Source organism: Ictalurus furcatus, chromosome 22 (assembly GCF_023375685.1).
Source record: "Ictalurus furcatus strain D&B chromosome 22, Billie_1.0, whole genome shotgun sequence".
Taxonomy (NCBI): Eukaryota; Metazoa; Chordata; class Actinopteri; order Siluriformes; family Ictaluridae; genus Ictalurus; species Ictalurus furcatus.
This window is the reverse complement of record NC_071276.1, coordinates 16,009,150-16,031,965: the sequence shown is the minus strand read 5'-3', so window position 1 is coordinate 16,031,965 and position 22,816 is coordinate 16,009,150. Positions and strand designations below refer to the sequence as shown.

The window sequence follows — 22,816 nt, the reverse complement described above, 5'->3', positions numbered from 1 at the left end:
CCATTCATCCAGTCGGTGGTTATGTCCCATGCTGTCAGTGCAGTTGTGTTATAGCTTAAAGTCACCCAGAACTTATTTTTAAAACTGTCAAACTAAACACAACAAACCCAAAAGCTAATCGAAACGCACTAATGCGTATATGGGACAAAAACAGTGGTAAGAATTCTTAGATTAACTAGACGTAACAAGAGTAGAAAGGTAATTTGATGCTACAATGAAGACTGGACGAACCTGGGAAAAGTTATCGGTGATACTTAGCAGGAACATATACAGTACATAGGCTATGCAGGGAGAAAGCTGGTAATCCAAGAACATGATCAAGTTGATCAAGAAAGAGGCAAACACGTGAATTTGAAGTCCTTACAAAATGACTAAAAGGATATTTACGAACTCCTTGATGGTGACCATGAGACACAGGTGTCAGTAATCACCGCATTGGGTGCACACTGATGGGCAAGAATCTGTGATATAATCCACACACACACCCGTCCCACCACACTACCACCACCACTGCCTCTGTTCCTCCAGGCTAGCTTAAGAGCAAGGACTTCCCAATTGCCAGCCTAGTAATTTCTCTCAGGTGGTGAATGGTTCTTGCAGAAGTTTGGGTAGTTTCCCTTTCCTTTGAGAGAGCCTGGCTCCAGTTCCCACTTCAGAGCCATCCTCCTTGATCACAAACAGAATCATTTGGATGGTAAATAATGGAAATGGAAATCCTTGAGGAAGATGAAAGCCTCTTCGGTAGCTGGTGACCAAGAGAGCCTGCAGGGAGCCCCTTTGAGAAGTGGCATACACACTGGAGTTTCAGAACCTTCTGTACAATTTCGAGAACTCCAGGAAGTGCCGAAGTTCTATCTGACAGGCCAGTACTGCAACTTGTGCTGCTCCATACATCTCTAGGAGACAGGATGTAACCTAGAAAGGAGACAGAGGTTAAATGGATCTGACATTTTTTTTTTGGTCTTCCCATAACACTTGTGACTTTGTCAACAGCAACCTTGTAAACATAAGTCATAAAGAAAGGACTGTATAACAGATGGGGCATTGACTAAGCCATAGAGTATTACCAGATATTCATAGTGCCCCAATTTGTAGAGAAGACAGTCTTCCACTTGCCTCCTTTCTGGATGCGTATGAAGCTGTGTGCTTGTTATAGTATCCGTCTGGTTAAATTCACAGGGATTTGATGAGTCTATGGTAATTCATACAGGGACATAGTCCTCCATCCTTCTTATGAATGAAAAACATCCTGTGGATGTGGGAGATGTCAAAGATGAGATGAACACCTCAGAACCTCTTAGATATATTCCTCCAAAGCTGCCTTTCTGTACTAGCTATAGCATAATGGACTAGCCTTTGGCAGGATATCACAGGCCTGTGACTGATAAAGGAGTAGTTCTGTTGTACCTTTCTTAGTAAAGACATCCACCAGGCCTCTGTACATCTCTAAAACTGGCAGTCCTTTTACTCTGGGTATATTAAGAGCTGGGGCCAAGTGCTGATCGCTAAAGATACCTGTTTCTCCTGCCACTGTTGCTCAGGAGTGAGGTACAAGGGCAGCCTGACTGCATGGGTTCTGAGGTACTTTCTAGTATTCTTCTCAGTGAACTAGGGGGCTGATGTTCACAGCTCTTGTGCAACAACATATCTAGCCTCATAGCAAGGAGTGACACCCCAGGCCGATGGGGAGTAGAATGATGCTACAGAAGGCAGAGTATGGCAACATCAGGCTGTTTCTCTTTTTATTAAAATGCACTTTTCTGCACTACGCTTTTTGGCACTCAAATGCACACCAAAAAAACCTATCAAACTAAGCAGAAACCTTACAAGTTCAGCTCAGCTCAGCTGGGTCAGAGCAGGTAATGTCAGTTCAGTCTCTCTGGCACCTAGCAGCCTACAGAGAAGACAAAGCAACACATACAGTAAATAGGCTGCTATGAACCACATACAAGTGTAGACACCCATTCATTACCTGCTTATTCTTTGCAAATCCTCCTCCCATTCACAGCCTGCACTCAAGCACACCCCAACTGCCACACGTGGGTGATGCTGGTCCAATGAGAAAAATCCTGACTGTCAAACTTTGTTGTTGAATACTCAGTGAAAAGCAATAATGCGAGCTTCATCATTCCCACCCCCGCTGATGGCCAAGGTGCAGAACTGAAGGGTGCATTTGGAGGCTTTATCCTTGCTCTGGTTGAGTAATTTCTGAATAATTGCTTGCCATACTTCCTTTCTTCCATGGGGTAATCAGGGATGTAAAATTGATGGAGAAATTATTAGATTTTTTTTTTTTGGCATTTGGATTGCACATTTTGCAAGAAAAAAAAAATCAAATCAAAAGTTTAAGGTGACTTTAAGGCCAACTGTGAAAACCTAAGAACAACATACATGTATTGAAATGTTTTTTATTTTTTATATATAGTTCACTGCACAATGATGGGTATATAACTGCTAGTTCAGTCCTAGTTTCTGACCTAATTTAACCGTGTTGTAAGCAGTGATAATATTTACCCTGTGTTTGTCTCATTCATTTATTAGATCGCATCAAAGTCCAAACAGGTGGGGAACGTATATTCATTCTTTCTTCTTGAGCCCCAATCCCTTGTAACTCTCATCTTCTAACCTTGTCCTGTTAATTAAGGGACCACTTTGTGGAGGAAACGTGTGCAGGCCTCTTCACTGGCCATTCTGTTACCTTTCAACAGAAACTCAGAACAGAAATCACAAGTGAATGAATACAGCTTGAATGCGGAAGGGCTTCTGCAAAAGCTATCAGGAAGACCAGTGTGATGTAATATATCCTATGGGTTCTAAACACCAGGCCAGGAGAGTCGTTGCACTGCACAGTTTCAGGTTTTTTTTTCCTCCTGACCACTTGCATGATCTAGCTCATGACGTGGTTTATAATGAAATCTGAACCTGTGTAGATATGTCGGGAGAAGAGATGAAAGCTGAGCAATATGAGAGCTGGAGTTGGGAACCCTTGATATATATTACATATTATCTGTGAGTGTGTGAGTGCTGTGTCGTGATTTAGTTTCAGATGAAAGCATGCTGGACTAATGTGCATCAGAGAGCATGGGTAAGGTGCATGCTGGTATTGAGTGATTGGAACTAGGGACTAACACTGCCATAATGTGTGTGGCCATGCTGTTGTCCTGTCCTGACTTTGATAGTCTCCAGAGAGAGCAATGGTTTATGGGTAGATTTTATGGGTATGTATGATCTGGTTGGTTCAGAGATGACTGCAGGGTGTTGTATAAGTTGCCGATACAGAATTTCTTTTAGGAAGGATGGTCAAGCGCTATCTTTTTAGATTCATGTAACTGTCATCGTAATAAAATGATTATACAAGTATGGTTGCAAGTCATCAATACGATGCATTTGTACTCCGCAACCGTACTGTCTTTATCGTATAGTTGTCATGTCCATTAAGTTCCTTTGAATCATCTCTCAGCATTTTTCATCTTTTACCTCACCTGTAATTGGCCAGTGCTAGGGCTTGAATGAGATGTGATACTGTTAATATTGTTCTCTGTTCCATTGCTGCACTGGAAGACCAAACGGTACCTGCTCAAGCAAGAAGTCTTTCCTTAAGATTGAGGCATTTCATTATCCCAGCATCACATTTTAGTACGAGATCCATAACTAAGATGATGCAGAGTGAAAAAAGACTTAGATTTGTCTAGTGGATTGTGCCACATAGGGAAAATTGATTGATTACAGCATCAGTCGGTTTGGATGTTGTGTTGTGTGAATTTACTCATCACTGTGTATTAAATCAGAAATCCAACAGTAGCCTATGTACTGAATGTTTAGCATTTAGCATACGGAGGTAGGGTACAGAACCAGAATGGAACAAAATGTACTCAATGGAAATATGATTATAAATTCATGTGAAGAATTTACACAGTCATTTTAAAGGCTAAGTTATGATTCGAATTTAGCCGTCCTTGTTGCATTTTTCAGAGGCCCTTTATTCTACGGTGCATAATTGATTTAGGGTTATTTCTGTGAACATTCAGTCATAGGCTGTGCTTGTGCCGTGAACTGATGTTAGAGTCTCGTCATTTTATTTGAGACATCTAGAGGCCATAGCATGGATGGATCACAGCTTGGTTTCCTTGCCAATCATTTGGTCACACGGTGTCTGGCAGAATCATTTGTTCAAGTTGTAGTTCTTTGGTTTTCTTTACAAAAGGGTTTGTCATTGTTGGCTTCTTTTTGATTTGCTCTACATGCTTAAGAAAGCTGTATGTCCCCTCGAGTATGTGGTTACCTGCTCTTTTGCCTAACAGCATTGGTTCCCCACAAAGAAACAGAAACGTCTCCCTTTTCCTGGATGGAGTTTCGCATTGGTTGTGGTTTTAGAAATCTGATGCACTGAGGGTTTTTTTTTTGTTTTTGTTTTTTGTTTTTTTACACGTGCTAATTTTTTGTGGTTTTTTTGCATGGTTGAGTTTCAGGACTAAACTAACATTTTTGCTTAGAATCCTTAAAGCAAACTAACTAATACTAGCATGCTAATGATATTTAACAATCTCAGCTAGCTCATGTAATGCAGGATTACATGATATTTGGCAGATATGGTCATGTGCTTTTGTGCTACTGATGCCTTGTTGGTTGGGTGTAATATACAGATAATTAAGCAATCCACAGAGGACTTGATTTTGTGAGAGAAGTATGTAAGAGGTCAGATAGTGTTACATTTGGACTAGTCGATGCCAGTAACACCAGGTGTAGAGATTCTCTTTGAATACAGTATGCACAGCATTAACTCACTATAGATTTTCCTTCTAATGTCTTTTCTAGAAAGAACATCTTTAATAGAAACATGTGTTTAGGTAAATGTTGGAGTGGTTCACTCGGAACACTGACCAGAGTGAATATCTAATCAGTTGAATTGCATTTTGTAGAGGGACCAAAGGGAAAGACATCAGCACCATCAAGTCTCTCAGGGTGCTACGAGTCCTGCGGCCTCTGAAGACCATTAAGCGCTTACCAAAACTGAAGGTAAAAATAAACTGTTGTTTTATTTTCTATTTATACCACACCACTGTTGATTTCTCATATTTGATTAGTCACAAAGTGCTGATTCATTTTCTATAGCGGAAATATAACTGCAATAACTGCACTTCAAATCACAGGTTTATATTAATGCACTTGTTCTAATACATTATCATAGGAACTTGTGCCGTACAGGACACTCCGCATAAGCTGGGCCTAATAATAAACGAATTAAAAAGTGTGGTGATATTTAACAAAGAAAAACTTAGGATCATTGATATGGTGAATATCAAGTGAGACATTTATTTAACATTTATGGAAGTAAGGAGTCTTGTCTTGATATTGTGTTGGTGCTTTATAACGTTTGGTAAGTTTTCCTCCGCAAGCACATGCCTTCCAGAAAACATTGGACAGCAGACTGGGAATGTAAACATACTGTATAAAAAAGATCCCATTTTCATGAGTAAAATGTACTGTCAAAAAGCAAGAGATCATTTAAAAATCATCTATTTAAGACTAATAGTGTACGATACAAAAGATTCAAATAAGCATACAATAGTATTGAGGATGTATGAAGGTTGATAGTTCTGAGTATTCCTAGTTGTGACACTTATGTTAATGTGCAATCTCTGCAAATTTCTCAGAAATCCGCCTACAGTAATTGGCTACCAGACTATAAAACAGCATTTTTATACCACTGAGGAATACAGCAGATCCTAATTACAATGGAAGTAGGCCAAATGAAGAAAGCCTAATTTTTCACACAAACCACCAGATGTTACAGCACTGAAATCTCTCTCTCTCTCTCTCTCTCTCTCTCTCTCTCTCTCTCTATATATATATATATATATATATATATCTTCAACAATCCAACAAATGTGGAAGATTCATACAGTGGTTTATTTCTTAAAGTTGTATATATATATACGACAGTATGGTTGAATTCTCTAATCTGATTGGTCAGAAGGAACTGGTTCATTTTCTGTAAAAGCAGCTCTGACTGTAGAGCAGGCTTTAAGGCAAATCACTGGTATAAAGTATATTAATGCACTTGTTTTCTGTGAGGAGATTTTTGGAAGGAGTCTCCAGTGTCAGCATTCTGTTACAGTCAGAGGTAAATTTGTAACTTTGGGGTTTATGGGTAAAATGACAAGCTGCATTTTTTGCTTTGTGTGTTTTCAAGAAAGAGAAAAACGTGAGGCTAGACAACTTTATATAGGCGTGATAACAGGAACGAACTTTTTTTGTTGTTCCGTAACTATAACTTTAAATGGATAACACATGATTTTCCTTAGTAATGGATTAAATCCAAATGTTAGTGTTGTCAAATAAGATGGAAAAACATTAAGGGATGTGTTGTTATTGGAAAATAGTTTTCAGAGTGGTATTGGAAAATGGGAAAAACTTCAGGTTGGTAATGCATTGTTGATTATTTTCCTATAACAGCATGCCCCATGTATTTTATTCCATATTCTGACCTCAATTGGGTTTCCATAGTTTTTGTATTTGATTAAATGACATTAGCCAATGTACGAAATGCTACTTCTTGACAGAATAGATATCGCATAAAAGAAAATTATTTATCAGAAAAACAAGACATGTTGAGGAAAAAAACGAGACAAGCTCAACCTCTCATGCAGCTTTTTATGCAGCACTAAATTCCGATCCTTGCGAGAGCTGAATGCACATTTTTTATACTTCTTCCCCACTTAATATGCATAATTCGCCCCTGAATATGGTCCTATACGGTCTAAATCACAGCACCTCATAACTGCATGGCAGTTTCAGCTGGTTGCATTAATGTTGTGTTGGCGTTTCCTGTAGGCCGTGTTCGACTGTGTGGTGAACTCCCTGAAGAACGTGCTGAATATCCTCATCGTCTACATCCTCTTCATGTTCATCTTCGCTGTCATTGCCGTGCAGCTTTTCAAGGGCAAGTTCTTCTACTGCACGGATGAGTCCAAAGGCCTGGAGAGGGACTGCAGGTAGAGTCAGTCACCACTCTCACATCTGCAGCTCCTCCTGTAGGCGTAAAGTGGTACAGTCCTCCACTAACACTGAGGGAAGAGAAAGCAGTCAAGCAGAAGAGATTATAAAGTAAAGACATGCACTGAACCAGAGAGATTCTTGAGTCTAGAGACAGGAATAATTACAGTGCAAAAGTTTAAACCCCCCTCCCCATGGTTTCTGGTGAAAAAAAGTCAAATTCACTTTTAATTTACAAGTTATTTATAAGACACAGTATGAGTGTATGTAGTGATGAGGCAAGTATTCAGTTCATAGGGTCAAATAGCTTGAAAAGAAGTATTGAGAGTTGCCTCTCAGTCTACTGCTAAATATTACAAATTAGAGGATCTGAAAGGCAGTTAAAGGTGGTATTACTCTGATATCTGATATTTTGTTACTTCTGTGAATCATAACACACAAATGTCTTGTTGTTGTAAATGAAAATAAATTCATTTATTTCTTTGTCGTCTTTTTTTTTATATAAAGGTGCAAACTTTTGCATTGTATATCTGTATATCTATTCATAAAAATATGTGTGTGTGTGTGTGTGTGTGTGTGTGTGTGTGTGTGTGTGTGTGTGTGTTTTTAGAGGGCAGTTTCTGGAGTACGATAAACATGAGGTCTCGGCCCAGCCCAGGGAGTGGAGAAAATACGACTTTCACTATGATAACGTGCTGTGGGCCTTTCTTACACTCTTCACTGTGTCCACAGGAGAGGGCTGGCCTACGTGAGTACACACACACACACACACACACACACACACACACCTAAAACCTTTTGAACACACTATATTTGACTATTTGGTAGAATTTCAAGAAGTATGAATGATAGCTATGGAACATGTATATATGAAGTGATAAATATTCGTCATTTCTTATTTTACAGGAAATAAACTTTACTGGAAAAGGACAATCTTGATTACTCTAATTCGTCACTTGTTGCGCACACCACAGATACTGATACTAGCAATTAGTCTTCTATCTATAAGCATTAATGAACTGCTTTACCCTCATTATGTACCTGCTTTTAATACTGTACTCATTAAGAGTGCCTCTTTAGATTTGCTTTTGTTGTCTTGTCTGTAGTTTTTCCGAGATGCCAGCATTTACATTTTAGCTGTAGCATTTACGATTTGTGATCCCTTGCTACAGCAGACACTTGAAACCACAGCTTTTATGCTTTATCAGCTAATGCAGCATTCAGAATAATGCAGATAAAATCTGTGAGATGGAACAGTCAATTCACTCTAAGGGAAAGGATTCAAGATGCAGAAGACACATGTCTACTTCTGGTAGTGCTTACTTGAAATTTGTGAGCCTCTGTCATATGAGTCAATAGGGAAAAAATGGAGGTGCTGCTTGTTAGTTGTAGTAGAGGTGACCTGATAACCGATTGCTGGAACTATCAGATATAGGCAAAAATCCACATCGATAGTTTTTCCTGGTTTAATCCGGCTGAGAAGGGTCCGCTGTCATTAAACAGTATGAGAGCGGCCTCTAGAGGTGAAATAAAAACTATCACTGACTAATTTTGTTGTGTTATTTGAAGTGTTTTTTTAAAAAAAATTCATTATGGATGTCTCTATTTTTATTTGTTATATATTAATATTTATATATTTATTTTTAAAAAGTACAGTACATTTTCATAGTACAGTCAGTACTCTGTATATATTTGTAATAAAGTTCAGCAGTATTTTACTTTCAGTGTTATGTTTTCATTCAGTATCATTTTGAATAACTATCAGTTGATTAATCAGTTATCAGCAGGTATCGCCCAAGTCGAACTCTAATTTGTAGTGGTCACACTGGATGCTTTCCTTCCTGTTTTTACTGATTATTGGCACACATTTGTGAAAAAAAAAACCCAACAACAATTGGCTAGCTAGCTAACATTCCCCCAACGTTCTCTCCAGAATCATTTGCCATCAAGACGGCCTGTAATTGCCTGATTGTGAATTGCCGGTGATTAAATTAGAGTGACAGTGTCGATTAGTGGTTTTGTTTTTTTTTCCTTTTTTCTTTTCTCTTTATCTACTGACAATATCGGCACTTCTGAGTTCTTGGTGATCAAACTGGAATAAAGTCCAATATACTCAAAAAGTATTGTCTAGAAGTGTGAATAACTTTCCCAGAAACGTACAAAACATAAACGTGCGAGTCATGTCAAATTATTATTTCCTCTTTTGCCTTTCTGCTGCAGTTATTTCTTATTTATGTACATTTATGCATCCTGGGTGTTTCTTTTTTTCTTCTTCTCAGGGCTAAAAGCCCATAAAAGCCCCACTCCACTTTAGATATCTCTTTTGGCCTTTCTGTCCCAACTGTGGCTTCCTCTGATCCCAGTTCAAAGCCATATGTGGCGTTTTAGAGAGCAGCTAAACAAACCTCAGGCAACTGAGAGAGAGAGAGAGAGAGAGAGAGAGAGCGAGCGAGAGAGAGCGCTGATTGAGGATGTGCCTCATGATCCACTTAATTCTACATGATTTATATCTTATTTAAATGAAGTTCACAGGACTGACTCCAGACCAGGCCACCAGTGCAATTTCACCCGTGTCCTCGTTCACTTTCTGCCCTCATTTCTTGATGAAATCATGAAATTAAGTAGGTTATTAAATAATTCACTGATGCGATGATATAAAAATGATGAACTGATTAGTTTATAGGTGAAGCAAAAAAAAAAAAAAACGTTAATTAAAAGAGGGCATGCGCCTCAGATCTGAAACTTTGCTATACTTTTATTACTGTAGTAGACATAGCTGATGATATAATGTTAATCAGCATGAGATTAATGTTGGTAATTAATCTCATACCTATTAAAACTTCTTAGAGCACTGCATTTGGCTCAGGATTCATAAAAACACAACTTTTACAGTAAGGCTGTGCGTAATAATGACTAAAATTGTCTTTCCTGACATCCTAATCTGTGTATTAATCTCGGGATGTTTGTGTCCTCAGGGTTCTGAAGCACTCTGTGGATGCCACCTTCGAGGACCAGGGTCCGAGTCCCGGCTACCGCATCGAGATGTCCATCTTCTACGTGGTCTACTTTGTTGTCTTCCCCTTCTTTTTCGTCAACATCTTTGTGGCGTTGATTATTATCACGTTCCAGGAGCAGGGCGACAAAGCCTTGTCCGAGTGTAGTCTGGAGAAAAATGAGGTAAGAACCAGTCAGAAAGCCTCGGTACCAGGGTCTGCGTGATACAAGAAGCTCAATAACCATTCAAAGCCAGCATAAAAACATATGAAATTTATAAATATTTATTAGCTAGCCTACAGTACCAGGCATTCAAAAGCTCTAGTGTGCTGCTCAGTCCCATCTTTTAGTTCCCATCTTCCAGAAACCTAACTGACTAGTATAAAATTGGTCATGAAAATAATGTAATAATATATGAGATCGAGTTAGTTATTTAAGTTTCTTAGTACACACACAAACAAGTCTATAAATTCCTCCATAGAAGATGACTCTGCCATAGTCATCATCCTTTATTTAGGAAAGTAAAAGGAAGCCTAAGGTAGTAACGTTTGGCTGTGAGCTGTGGTGATTTATCTTCACATCACATATTTAAAAAATATATATTATTTGAGTCTGGCTACCTGTTGAAAAAACAATAGAACGCATGACAGGAAAGCATACCATTACAAACCATCAGCTAACCATTAAAATCATTACCATTATCATTATTGGTCCTTAATGGCATCCACTAGGCATAACATGCCACCAATAGAAGACAACAAATTACCAGTAGAGATCCACAGGAAGCATAACAGTTTAAAATTGTATTAAAACCAATACAATTCCCATTATAACCATTTAAACCGTTAAAAATTCTATGAGGGTTTCTTTTTGTTTTGTTCAGCAGGGTAGGGTCTTTATTTTCCTCTCAATAACCGTGAGGTGACTGTGTGTTGTGCTAGTAGGAGAGTCTGTGTGTAGTATTATTAATCAAAGGAAAACAAAAATGCAGACCTGCTAACATTGACTGAGTGCCTCTACAGTGTGCTGTATTAACCTCTATATATATATATATATATATATATATATATATATATATATATATATATATATATATATATATATATATATATCAGTAAGTGGGAAATTATATAAAGTGGTTTACCGACTCATCACTTTGGCCAGTCACAACAGTCTCTAACAAAGGGGCTCATTTATCAAGCTGGATATAAACGGATTTATTAATAAATCATTTCTACGTGTGTTTCTACAAGAAATCTGGTATTCATGAAAATCCTGTACATTCGGGGGCGACGGGGGGTGGTGGTGGGGGGGCATTCATATCTTACTCACGCTCCTGAGGGTGTGTAAAATATTAAGGAGACTATGGAGGATAAGGATAACGCATAGACGCATAAGAAGACACATGGATGCATAAGGAAACTAAACAAATTTTATTATATGGAATTTATTGCCGAAGTTATTGAAGTTATTGAAAACACAATTGTTATTATTATCAAAAACACATCCTCATGCCAGTTCATTACACTGAAAAAAAAATGGACCATGTGGTCGGTCATATGTAAGAGAGCATGTTACGTATAGTTTACATTTTTTTAAAAAATTACGTTTCTCATCAAAACGTGATTTCATTGCTTATACTAAACTTCATTTAAACAAGCTTCCAGTTGTTAGATTGAATTACGTAGCGCGAGCGTGATCAATTCACGTAGTACAATTACATTCTAAAATCATTAAAGCGTGTGTGATAGAATAGCGCAATAACAGCAACAATGGCTGTTGTAGCCCACCAGTGACCTGGGGATGATCCTCAGTTTGGATGAGAGAGTGGAGTTCAGTTTTATTCAGGGCTTTGAAAATACATGATCAGATCATGCTGGATGCACGAGAACAAATCGTGTTAATGGAACTCAATTCAATCACATGGAACCGATGTACGCATTGAAATGAAGTAAATTCCAATGAGCCTTTTTTTTTTCGGTGTAGGTGTCATATCACAGCAAATCAGTGACTACATTTCCCATCCTGCACTGCGGCCTACAAACATGGCTGCCATGGACCGCAATTCCCAGAGCACTCATTCATTGTAATCACGCACAACTGCATCCAATCTCACAGACACTCACACCACAGTTTAAAAGGACTTTCGAGGCATTCGTTGTTTGCGAAGTATTGCGTGTTATCACCGCACCGAACGTTTATACCCTGTTCCTCGTTTTGTTCTTTGTTCTTGTTTCTCGTTCTTGTTCTCGATTCTTGCCTTGCCTCGTTTATGCCTGTTTGCAGATCGCCTGACCCTGTTTTTGACCACGCTATTGTCTCATGATTTGGATTTGTCTGCCTGTCTCTCTTTATTAAAAGCTCTTATCTGCACTTGCATCCGTCCTAACCTCCACTACGTCCAAAACGTGACAGTAGGACAGGATCTAAGAATAGATAGTTGAGACACTTTTGTGAAAATGAGTCATTTTATATTATTGGCATTAATTGAATAATCTGGAAAAAAAAATTATATATATATATATATATATATATATATATATATATATATATATATATATACACACAATTTTTAACTAAACATTTACACACAACTTTAAAAGCTTGATAAATGAGGCTTATTATCCTTGTTTGAAAGAATTTAGGTTTATAATATGAAAATATGAAATAAAAGCCCATTTTCTGTTGATTTAAATGATCAAAGAACATGTAATATTAAGCCATTACAATAATCTCTCCACAATAATAAATGGATTAATATGATTTTAACGCCCAAGAAATGATTAAAATTGCAGGAATTTACAAAAAAAGCCAGGATCTTTCAATCTTAATAACTGTGAAGATTTGAAAACAAGCCTATGGGTGCCTGCGAAACCTGTTCAAATCTACCATAACAATGACAGTAATGATCATCACTTAATAATAATAATAACAACAACAACAACAACAGTAATAATAATAGTTGTATTATGGGGGTTCGATTCCCGCCCCGTCCTGTGTGTGCAGAGTTTGCATGTTCTCCCCATGCTTCGGGGGTTTCCTCCAGGTTCTCCAGTTTCCTTCACCAGTCCAAAGACATGCACTGTAGGTTGATTGGCATTTCCAAATTGTCCGTAATGTCTGAATGTGTGTGTAATTGTGCCCTGTGATGGGTTGGCATCCCGTCCAGGGTGTCACCCGCCTCGTGCCCCGAGTTCCCTGGGATAGGCTCCATGCTCCCCGTGACCCTGTGTAGGATAAGTGGTACAGAAAATGTATGGATAGATATTTACATGTATAACATTTATAAATTAAAGGAAAGTCCACTGATTTTTAAAGACCACTAGTTAACTAATGAAGCTTTGCCTTTAAATACTTTAAAACAATGATAAAGTTGTAATAAAAGGTTTTTATTCCCTAAATTAGATAATTGTAATAAATATCAATTTTGTGATTAGAACTGAACAAAATAATAGCGATCATTTAGCATTTTAGTGCTGCGTTGTGTATCGTACAGTCCCTAAGCATTATAGTAACCAACCAGAATGATCCTTTTCAGCAAAAAAAGCTAAATGCCATCATTTAAGCTAATGCCAAAACACTGGTGCATGAGGAGCTGACATTTCCTCTACTTAAGCGCTTAATAGCCTAGCTTATTATACAGTACCTCCATTGTTAAGCATATTATCCAGAATTGTTCAATCTGGTACAGGTGATTATGAGAGTGAGGAATGTAATTCTCTCCTCAGGTGATCCACAGACAGCTCCTGAGAGTTGAAGTTGCTAATCAGCGTCGTTAGGATAGAAGGAGGGAATAGTTCTGCATCTGTTTGAGCATTTTTGTGCCCACAGTTATCCACAGTGGTGCTGTAGAGCTGCAGTAATTTGTCACGCTCACTGGTGCATTGTGGTCTTTTGATGTGAAGTCAGTCATGCTAACAGATGCAGGTACAGGATTAAACCAAGGACAGGACTGATTCTGCAGCCTGGATCACAGGCACAGCACAAATAAACATTCGCTCAGCGCAGCAGAAGAACAACACAATGAAACGATGCTGCCTCTTCTCCTTGGAGATTCTGTTGTACGTGTACACTCCGGCTGTAGAGGCAGCGCTGTCACATTTCCTCTCTGTCCATGTCCTCACCCTGCACATCTCTGCGTCTGTCGCCGGGGCTCGATTTACAGTAAGAAGGAATGCAGTCTAGTTCGAAACATCCCACTTTGTAAAACTGGCATTTAAACCTTTTTAGTTAATGTCGTTAATCAGTAAAATCATTAAAGATGCTCACTGTAAACATCTTTCACACTGCGGGATGTGACGACTGTATTGCAGGCCAAAGCAATGCGTTTTCCAGTAACAGCACATCCCAGTTTGTTTTATTTCACAGCATTATTTATAACACAGCAATTTAACAATGATAAAAAAAAGTTTGTATTTATTAAAGAATGAGATGATGAGACATTTATTTCATATTTATGGAAGCAATCTCGGTTGTAAGCACTTTGTGACAGTCAAAGATTCCCAGCTCAGGAACGTCGTCAGGACAAAGGAGTTTATACTTTCCTGTTTCTCTGTAACATGACAGGTTGGGTTTTTAGAGAGAGAGAGAGAGTGAGTGTGTGTGTGTGTGAGAGAGAGAGAGAGTGTGTGTGAGTGTGTGTATGTGAGAGAGAGAGAGAGAGAGAGAGTGTGTGTGTGTGTGTGAGAGAGAGAGTGAGAGAGAGTGTGTGTGTGTGAGAGAGAGTGTGTGTGTGTGTGTGTGTGTGTGAGAGAGAGAGAGAGTGAGAGAGAGAATGTGTGTGTGTGAGTGTGTGAGAGAGGGGGGGGCTCTTCATTGCGTTTATAACTAATTTGTCTCTCGGACGTTCAACAACATTAAATATAATTATAAAACATTAAAATGCACGATGTGTTGTTCATTAATAAATGTAATAAACATTCTAATTGTTCGCAGATCGCTGAGGAATAATGGAATAACACACTCCAGACTGATGTTAATGAAAGTAACTAGAGTGTCGTGCCGCGTCCTACGCCTCCTGAGCAATAAAATTCGAGAATTAAACAGCACCGAGGTAGAAACGGACTTGTTTAAAGTCATATCTATTTGGACATGACGTTAGTGGGCTAGCTCAGTTGCTTTAATACCTTAAACCAATTGCTTATTCTTCAGTTATAGGTTTGTCTTATAGCATATTATCCAGTTCCTACTATAAATTACTCGATGTCGTAATTACAGTAAAACTTACAGTCTGAATCCTGGTAGTTAATATAATATGGGTATTTATGCATAACTAGTTCTTTATCAAAGCTAATAATAAATCCCTTATCATACGAATAAACCGTCCGTCCTTCTGTATTTTTATAGATAGAGGTTGGGCTAATTTCTGGGCCAGAAAATCTATCAACAGAAGACTGAAATAAAGAAACTAGACAGATACATTGCATGGCAGTATTGTGAATAATGCTTTTTGTGCCTAAAGTGTCTTTGAAATGACGCGGTTATTATAAGTCTAGAAACACTGTAATAAATTACAAACAGCACCTTTAAGAGAGCAAAGCAGTAAGTGTCCTTTTATAAAGTGCTGCTTTAGAATTCACAGTTTAGTGATTAAGTGAAAACTGAAGGATGAGAGTCTCTAATGTCCGCTTTTTTTCAGAGAGCCTGTATCGACTTTGCCATCAATGCCAAACCGCTGACACGCTACATGCCCCAGAACCAGCAGTCTTTCCAGTACCGGATGTGGAAGTTTGTCGTTTCTCCACCTTTCGAGTACTCCATCATGATCATGATCGCCCTCAACACTGTGGTCCTCATGATGAAGGTTTGTGGTTCTTCTTTTCCTCTCACTTTTCTTGTAATTTTTCTTCACTTTTTTTTTTTTTTTTAATTGATCAACTTTTTATCACTCCAAAAGGGTTTAGTCATTGATTCGGCTTTATGAAAACCTTGAGACCGACGATTGCTTTTCTTTTTACGACCCAACAGTACTACGATGCTCCAAACGCCTATGAAGCAATGCTGAAGTATCTCAACGTCGTCTTTACTGCCCTTTTTTCACTGGAGTGTGTTCTGAAGATTATTGCATTTGGCCCTTTGGTAAGTTCTCACCTGTGTTAGAGACGCACCGATACTAAATTTCTCATGTGATACCGATAACCGATTATTCAGAGGGATATCGGCCGATACCGATACCGATAGTTCTGCCTTTTATGCCTTCTTTTACATTAATAATAATTAATTCCACAATTCTTAAGGAAATGCAAATAAAAACTTTATTCTCTCCATTTCAACAAGTTGTTTCACAGTAACTGGTCTCATAAACACAAAACACATGACTCTAATTAACATTAACACATGAGCTCAATTCTGAAGATTAAAGTAAGATTTCTTAACTTATTGAATGTTATTAATTCATGTTAACATTGACTGAATTCTAAAAAACTTCCTGTTAGTCTCACATTCACTCACCACAAACAAAAGCATTTCTACTTCATCACTGAACATCAAACTGGCAATATATAGGCCTAATATCAACTTTTTGTTTGGATGATGTTAACTCATGTTAACATTAACTGCATATGAAATATACTACTCTATAAATATATTTTTCTGTGCAATATATACTTTTTTGTCAACTCATCTTCATTTAAATCTTTCAACGGTGTACTGGCACTTTAATTCAGCACGAGAAGCTCGAGCAGCGCGGGAAAAAAGGATTAGACTCGCCGCCGAAACTCCCGCTTCACTGCTGCAGCGGCCGGTGTAAAATTTGATCAGTGCAGAGATTACAAAGCATACAAACTACAGTTTTGTCCCTGTTTTGATTGACAGGATATAATCGGTCCTGATCATCGGAGGTTTTTAAACTATTGGCCGATACCGATTATCAGGCGATACATCGGTGCATCTCTAACCTGTGTTAATTGCTGTTTAACGAGCAAAAATCTAAAAATGAGAATGACGAATAGACCGAGTCTTGGGATTGTGAGTGAGTGACGAAGTTAAAACTTGTCTTTACAGAACTATCTGAAGGATGCGTGGAACGTGTTCGACTTTGTGACAGTACTGGGGAGCATCACGGATATCCTGGTCACTGAGATTAACGTAGGTGAACCGTCACGACTGAGGAGAAAAATAGGTTACAGAGAGAGGGATGGAACAAAAAACGCAGTTTCTTGGTGTAATAAAAAGTAGTACTGTGTGTTTTAATCTCCATGTCACCGTGTTGAAGTGTTACTAATGTTAATGTTTGTATTGTAACTTTCTCTGTATGTGACGGCTGTTCATGTTTCCCTGTTTTTCCTCTTGCTTTCTTGCTCTGTTTATCACCTTCCTCTCTTTCTTTCTCTTGGTCTTGTTCATTGTCTTCACTCCGTCTTGGCTACCATGATATATGCACTCCATTTATAGACTACGGTGAGTGGCACGTCTTCTCGTCTATATGAATATCCGTTTCTCTGATGGTTAATGTGTCGAGGTGTGTGTCAGCACTCACTGAACCCTAACATTTTGCAAAGACATCGTGTCTACGAGCCATTTGGGTTGATTAATACCTATAGAGAGGCATATGGTAGATGAGTAAATGAAGGAGGGGGCGATTAAACGAAGGCACGTGTAACCCCGCAGGACCGTCTGTTAAACCTGAGCTTCCTGAGGCTGTTCCGAGCGGCCCGTCTCATCAAACTCCTCCGGCAGGGTTACACCATCCGCATCCTGCTTTGGACATTTGTGCAGTCCTTCAAGGTAGGTGATCATCCTGAGCTTTAATGGAAGTAAATGGGCTAGCAAGGGTAAGACAGACTCTAGAGCGTACACAAAATGCAAAGAGCATCCAGTTAGCGGTACTTCTACTGGTGGAACCGCTTTCTTCATGAGAGGCTGTGATAATGCAAATAACCACTCATTGCAACAGTGATGAGCAGAAAAGCATCTCAGAACACTTATCTGGTCTTTTTTACAATCTTCGATGAGCCTGTGCCAACCGCAGCCTCAGATTCGCATTCTCGGCTGACAGGAGTGGAACTCGGTAGTCCGTCTGTCTCGAGGTTAGATGTGTTGCGTGTTCTGATGTGTCCTATGTATGCTTTTCTGCTCAACATGGCTGTAAATTATTATTATTATCTGATTTTCTGGCAGCTCGAACCAGTGTAGCCGTTCTCCTCTGACCTCTCTGATCAGTTTTCACCCACAGAACCGCTGCTCGCTGGATGTTTTGTTGTTGTTTTTTTTTACACCATTCTGTGTAATGTCTAGAGCCTGTTATGTGTTAAAAAGTTTCTGAAAGACTCATACCAGGTCATGTGGCACCACTCATGGTCACTGAGATCACATTTTTCGCCCATTCCGATGTTTAATATGAACATTTAACTGAGGCTCATGACCTGCATCTGCATGATTCTATATATCGTGCTGCTTCCACATGATTGGCTGATTGCATAATTGCATGAATGTGCAGGTATACGTGCGTTCCTATGAAAACGGCCGGTGAGCGCATATTCAGGACCTTTTAAACCTAAGTGTACCAACAGCAAATAAATAAAAGTGTTAATAAAGCAAAAGATCCTATTAGCTGCTGTCTTATTTACTCTGATTTGTGCCAGCGTCCTCCTAGTAAAGTCCGTCCACTCGGTAGTCATCTTTTAACATACTAGAACGAGCACATTAATATTAATATAAAGCTACTGTCTACTACTGTCAGAGCTGCTGTTATAGGAATGGAATCAACACCTTCACACCAATCAGATTTGAGATTTTAACAGTGCTGTGATAAAAAAAAAAAATCGGAGATAAATTTATACACCACATTTAACTAAATTACTTTTTTTTCCTTTCCAGGCTCTGCCTTATGTCTGCCTTCTGATCGCTATGCTGTTCTTCATTTACGCCATTATAGGAATGCAGGTCAGTGAACATATAGAGTAAATAGGGACATTGTATATCCCTTTCATGCGCAAATGACTTATACGCATATCTAGATTCTTTAGATTTTTACTTAAAATTTTGGATTCTGTCTAATTATATTAAAAAGTAATTGTCCATGAGTAAAAAAAAAAAGGCTAATAAAAACTATGTAAATAAATAAACTAAATAAATCTTTAATTTCCAAAACTTTTTGTCATGTTGAAGACCAAAATTATAGAAAATATCATTACAAAAGATACACAGTGTAGAGTAGCTAGTAACCCACTTTATTTATTTGTTTGTTTATTTATTTATTATTTTATGTTGAATTAGTAAAGACTGAGAATGGATAGGTTCTAGAGCAGCGTTTCAGTCACCCTTTGAAAATGTTTAAAAATGTGTGCACCCTACACAAACACTGGTGCTAGACAGCGTTAAGCCTGATTTATACTCTACACATTCGCAATAGTGTGAGGGAGTGCGCGAGGCCTCTTTCCGCGTGGCGGTTTGCACGGCATTTTTTGTAAGTTGCTGCGCGGAGCCAGATCCGGAAATAAATGACTTCGAGGCGACTCTTGCCGGAAGGTACGATTGTACAGGTATCTCTATGAGCCATCCATGCAGAGAGCCAGATGGCACAAAATTCATGATTTTTTTTTAAAATAGTGATCTGGATTTGCTTTGTACATACTGTTGAGTGAATAAAGCCAAAGCTGAGTGCACCATGTTTTCATTCATCAGTATCTTCACTAATAAACACGGTCACTACACTATACCTTCAGACAGTGATTAAACCTCATTCTGCTGTCTTTATAAATAGGGATGTTTACATTGATGGGCGGCCATTCAGAGTGATCATTCTGTAATAACTTTCTTTTGTCTCTATACATAAAGAGACATTCACACTGATGGATGAACATAATAATCACCTGATTTTGTAAATGTGAGAAATGACATTTGCAGGAAGCACACACGTTTGATTTATGTCTACAGTAATGGCTAACATTTACAAAATGAGCCTACAATAAATAATACATCTATTTAATGAAAGCAAAGGTCCATGTTTAATAAAAATCTTAATGAAATGAATAAAAAAAACAGCGGAGGTACAATTTAGTTTTATACACGTTCACCTATGTATAGCTGTATTTTGTTGTAATGTGACAAGTGAAAATCTCAAGGTTTACTGGGTTTATATGATTTTTACTGAAAACAAACACAACCATTCCTCCTCAGCATTCAGCAACTCCACGCAAGACGCCTTGTTTGTAAGTGTTGCTATGGTTGTTCCGACAAACTACTTCCTGTTGGTTTATAGGGCGATTACTCAGAGTCGCCACCTTTCGTTTCAAATAATATTATAACTGCGAGCGCGTCAAGGTGCGCACGCAGTCAGTGGAGGCGCGCGCTGCGGAGCCAGGCGGAAGTATAAACAAGGCTTTAGCTCCATGAGGATGAAGTTGATGGTCCAGAAGGATCTTTAAATAAATCTGTCCATATTCTTTTGCACTACACACACATCGTCACACGCTAACTATTAGGATAAAACACACGCATATGTTACGCGTACTGATGTTGACGTGCTGCTGACAGGTCAGCAAGGGGGGAGGGGTTGAGGGGGAGGGAATTATTATTATTTTATATATATTTTTTTATTATTATTGTTATGTGTGTGTGTTTGTATAGTATAATATATGATTAATATATCATATATATTAAACGTTTTATACACATTTTAGCATTTTAGACAATGTTAGGCCCTTGAGCAAGGCCCTTAACCCTCTCTGCTCCAGGACTCTGACTCATTATCATTTACATCTTATATTTTCCTAAAATACAAAAAGAGAGCCTTAAATTGACTGTCCGTAAGTGTGTAAGCGGTGCACGAAAGTGTTATGAGAAGATAATCCTAGTTTATGTTTAGTGATATCGGGTGTTTGTTTGTCTACCACAGGTCTTTGGAAACATCGATTTGAACGAGGACACGGCCATCAACCACCACAACAACTTCCGCACTTTCCTGCAAGCTCTCATGCTGCTCTTCAGGTGAGGAGCTGCTTTTGATCCACCTCAGCAGATTCCTCCAGAAAGAAAGCAGCCAAGCTTTTATTACAACAGCAATTATTACATAACTTTAATCCGTTTCAGTTGTATCCTATGGCCCGTTAAAGCCTCACAGGAGACCCACGTTGAAATGAAAAAGATTTTATTTCTCCCACCACGTTCCTGACTCCTACTACTGATAAATGAACCCTAAACTTATTATCTTCATGTTCTACCAGCATCCTGTAGTCCTTTGCGGGCTGCTTTTTTCTTTTTATTCAAGTGCCAAGGTATTGCAATGGAAGAAATTTTTTTTACAGAGAAATGCAGAGATAGAGATGTTGAGGGCTGCTCTTTTGCCTTTCTTTCTCTCTCTCTTCCTCTCTCCTGGGGAGGTTCTTAGGGAGCTGTTAATTGCCTGTGCAGACGGGGAGTTGTCTGTGTTTTCCCAGTGTTAAGCTTTCTGCGCTCTCTGATTAGAAGGTTATGACTGTCGCACACCAAAGAAGTGTGTATGTGTGCCTCAGAGTTTAGTTTTCTTTACTCCTCTCACAGGCAGTTACCTGCTCTTGCTTGAAGCAGGCTGTTAAATACTTCACCATACCTGTTTTTTGTTTTTGCCCGCTCCTACTTTTAATGAAAACGCAGTGTGAAGCGCCACCTGGTGGGTCGGAATCATTCATGCAGCTTATAGTGTCTTATGTTAGAAAAATGTCTGTATTATTTAGAAATTAGGTGCTTATTTTTCCCCTCTGAATGCCCCCCAAAAAATGCAGATAGGTGGATTGACTATGCTAAATTTCCCCTAGGTAAAAGGGGGAAAAAAATGGTACTGTGCTTTTTTTCTTGTCTCTGGGTACTAGCTTCAACCCTAAACATTTTCTGCCGTTAGTATGTATAATTTACTTAGAAAGGTGCATTATACAGTCCACTGTTCCTGTGTAAAGCTTTACACTGAAGGCTAATCACGGTCCAATAATGCACCTTAAATAATTTTTAAAGCTACAATATATCGCCATTTCCAGGTGAAACGTGCAGTGCGTATGTTTAAAGATGCGCTTGCTACTTTAACGTTTGAAGAGCGAGTGACACTACTAGTCACCCCTTGCAGAAGAAGATGATTGGTTGTCGAATCCATACAAATAGGTATAGATTTTACTGGATGTTTTAAAGTATAGTTCATAAAGAAGGCTCAATTCCACAGACATGAGTTTAGTAGTAAAACACAAAAACAAAAAAAAGACCTCTGATGTTTGTAACAAGTGTTTGAAAGGTTTAAATGAAAATGTAAGGAGTAAAGCATATATAAGTATTCATTCTACTGAGGGAATTCAGGATTATTCTCAAGTAAAATACACTAATTACAAATTATTATTTGTACATACATGAAGATACAGTACATACTGTATAGCAGATATTCATTTGAAAAAGATTGCGTTCAAAATTCTGGACTGTTTCTTGTGTCTGTCTCTAAATGTGCTGTATTAATATGTGTACACACTGGTGTGTTTATTTGCCCCTTTAGGAGTGCTACAGGAGAGGCCTGGCACGAGATCATGCTGTCGTGTCTGAGTCACCGTCCATGCGATGTGAACTCCGGGACGCCGGGAAACGAGTGCGGCAGCGACTTTGCCTACTTTTACTTTGTCTCCTTCATCTTCCTTTGTTCTTTCCTGGTCAGTGCCTTCAGTCGTCTCTGTTCATTACTGCAGTCCAGCTCACTGAGGCGCTGTGGGCCTAATTATACTGCTCAAACACACCCTCAGATCTGTTCGGTTTTCCATTTAAAACTGAAAATATCAGAAAGAAATGGTTGACGTGATTGTCCAGGAAGCATTACACAATGGGATGCACATTCTTTTCTCACAAGTCACAACATGAAAAACATTTCAGGAAATGT

General features: G+C 38.7%; 1 protein-coding gene across 2 annotated transcripts in view; it reads left to right on the top strand.

The window, feature by feature from the left end:
• The window catches only part of cacna1ba (calcium channel, voltage-dependent, N type, alpha 1B subunit, a), a 137,920-nt gene that overhangs the window by 92,085 nt on the left and 23,019 nt on the right, over positions 1-22,816 (top strand). For both annotated transcript variants that reach the window (XM_053610569.1, XM_053610568.1), the window contains exons 26-36: positions 4,920-5,016; positions 6,835-6,995; positions 7,607-7,744; positions 9,972-10,173; positions 15,629-15,793; positions 15,958-16,068; positions 16,993-17,076; positions 17,599-17,715; positions 18,808-18,873; positions 20,828-20,919; positions 22,442-22,592. In XM_053610569.1, coding sequence (XP_053466544.1) covers positions 4,920-5,016; positions 6,835-6,995; positions 7,607-7,744; positions 9,972-10,173; positions 15,629-15,793; positions 15,958-16,068; positions 16,993-17,076; positions 17,599-17,715; positions 18,808-18,873; positions 20,828-20,919; positions 22,442-22,592 — 1,384 coding nt within the window. The remainder of the gene's footprint in view (positions 1-4,919; positions 5,017-6,834; positions 6,996-7,606; positions 7,745-9,971; positions 10,174-15,628; positions 15,794-15,957; positions 16,069-16,992; positions 17,077-17,598; positions 17,716-18,807; positions 18,874-20,827; positions 20,920-22,441; positions 22,593-22,816) is intronic.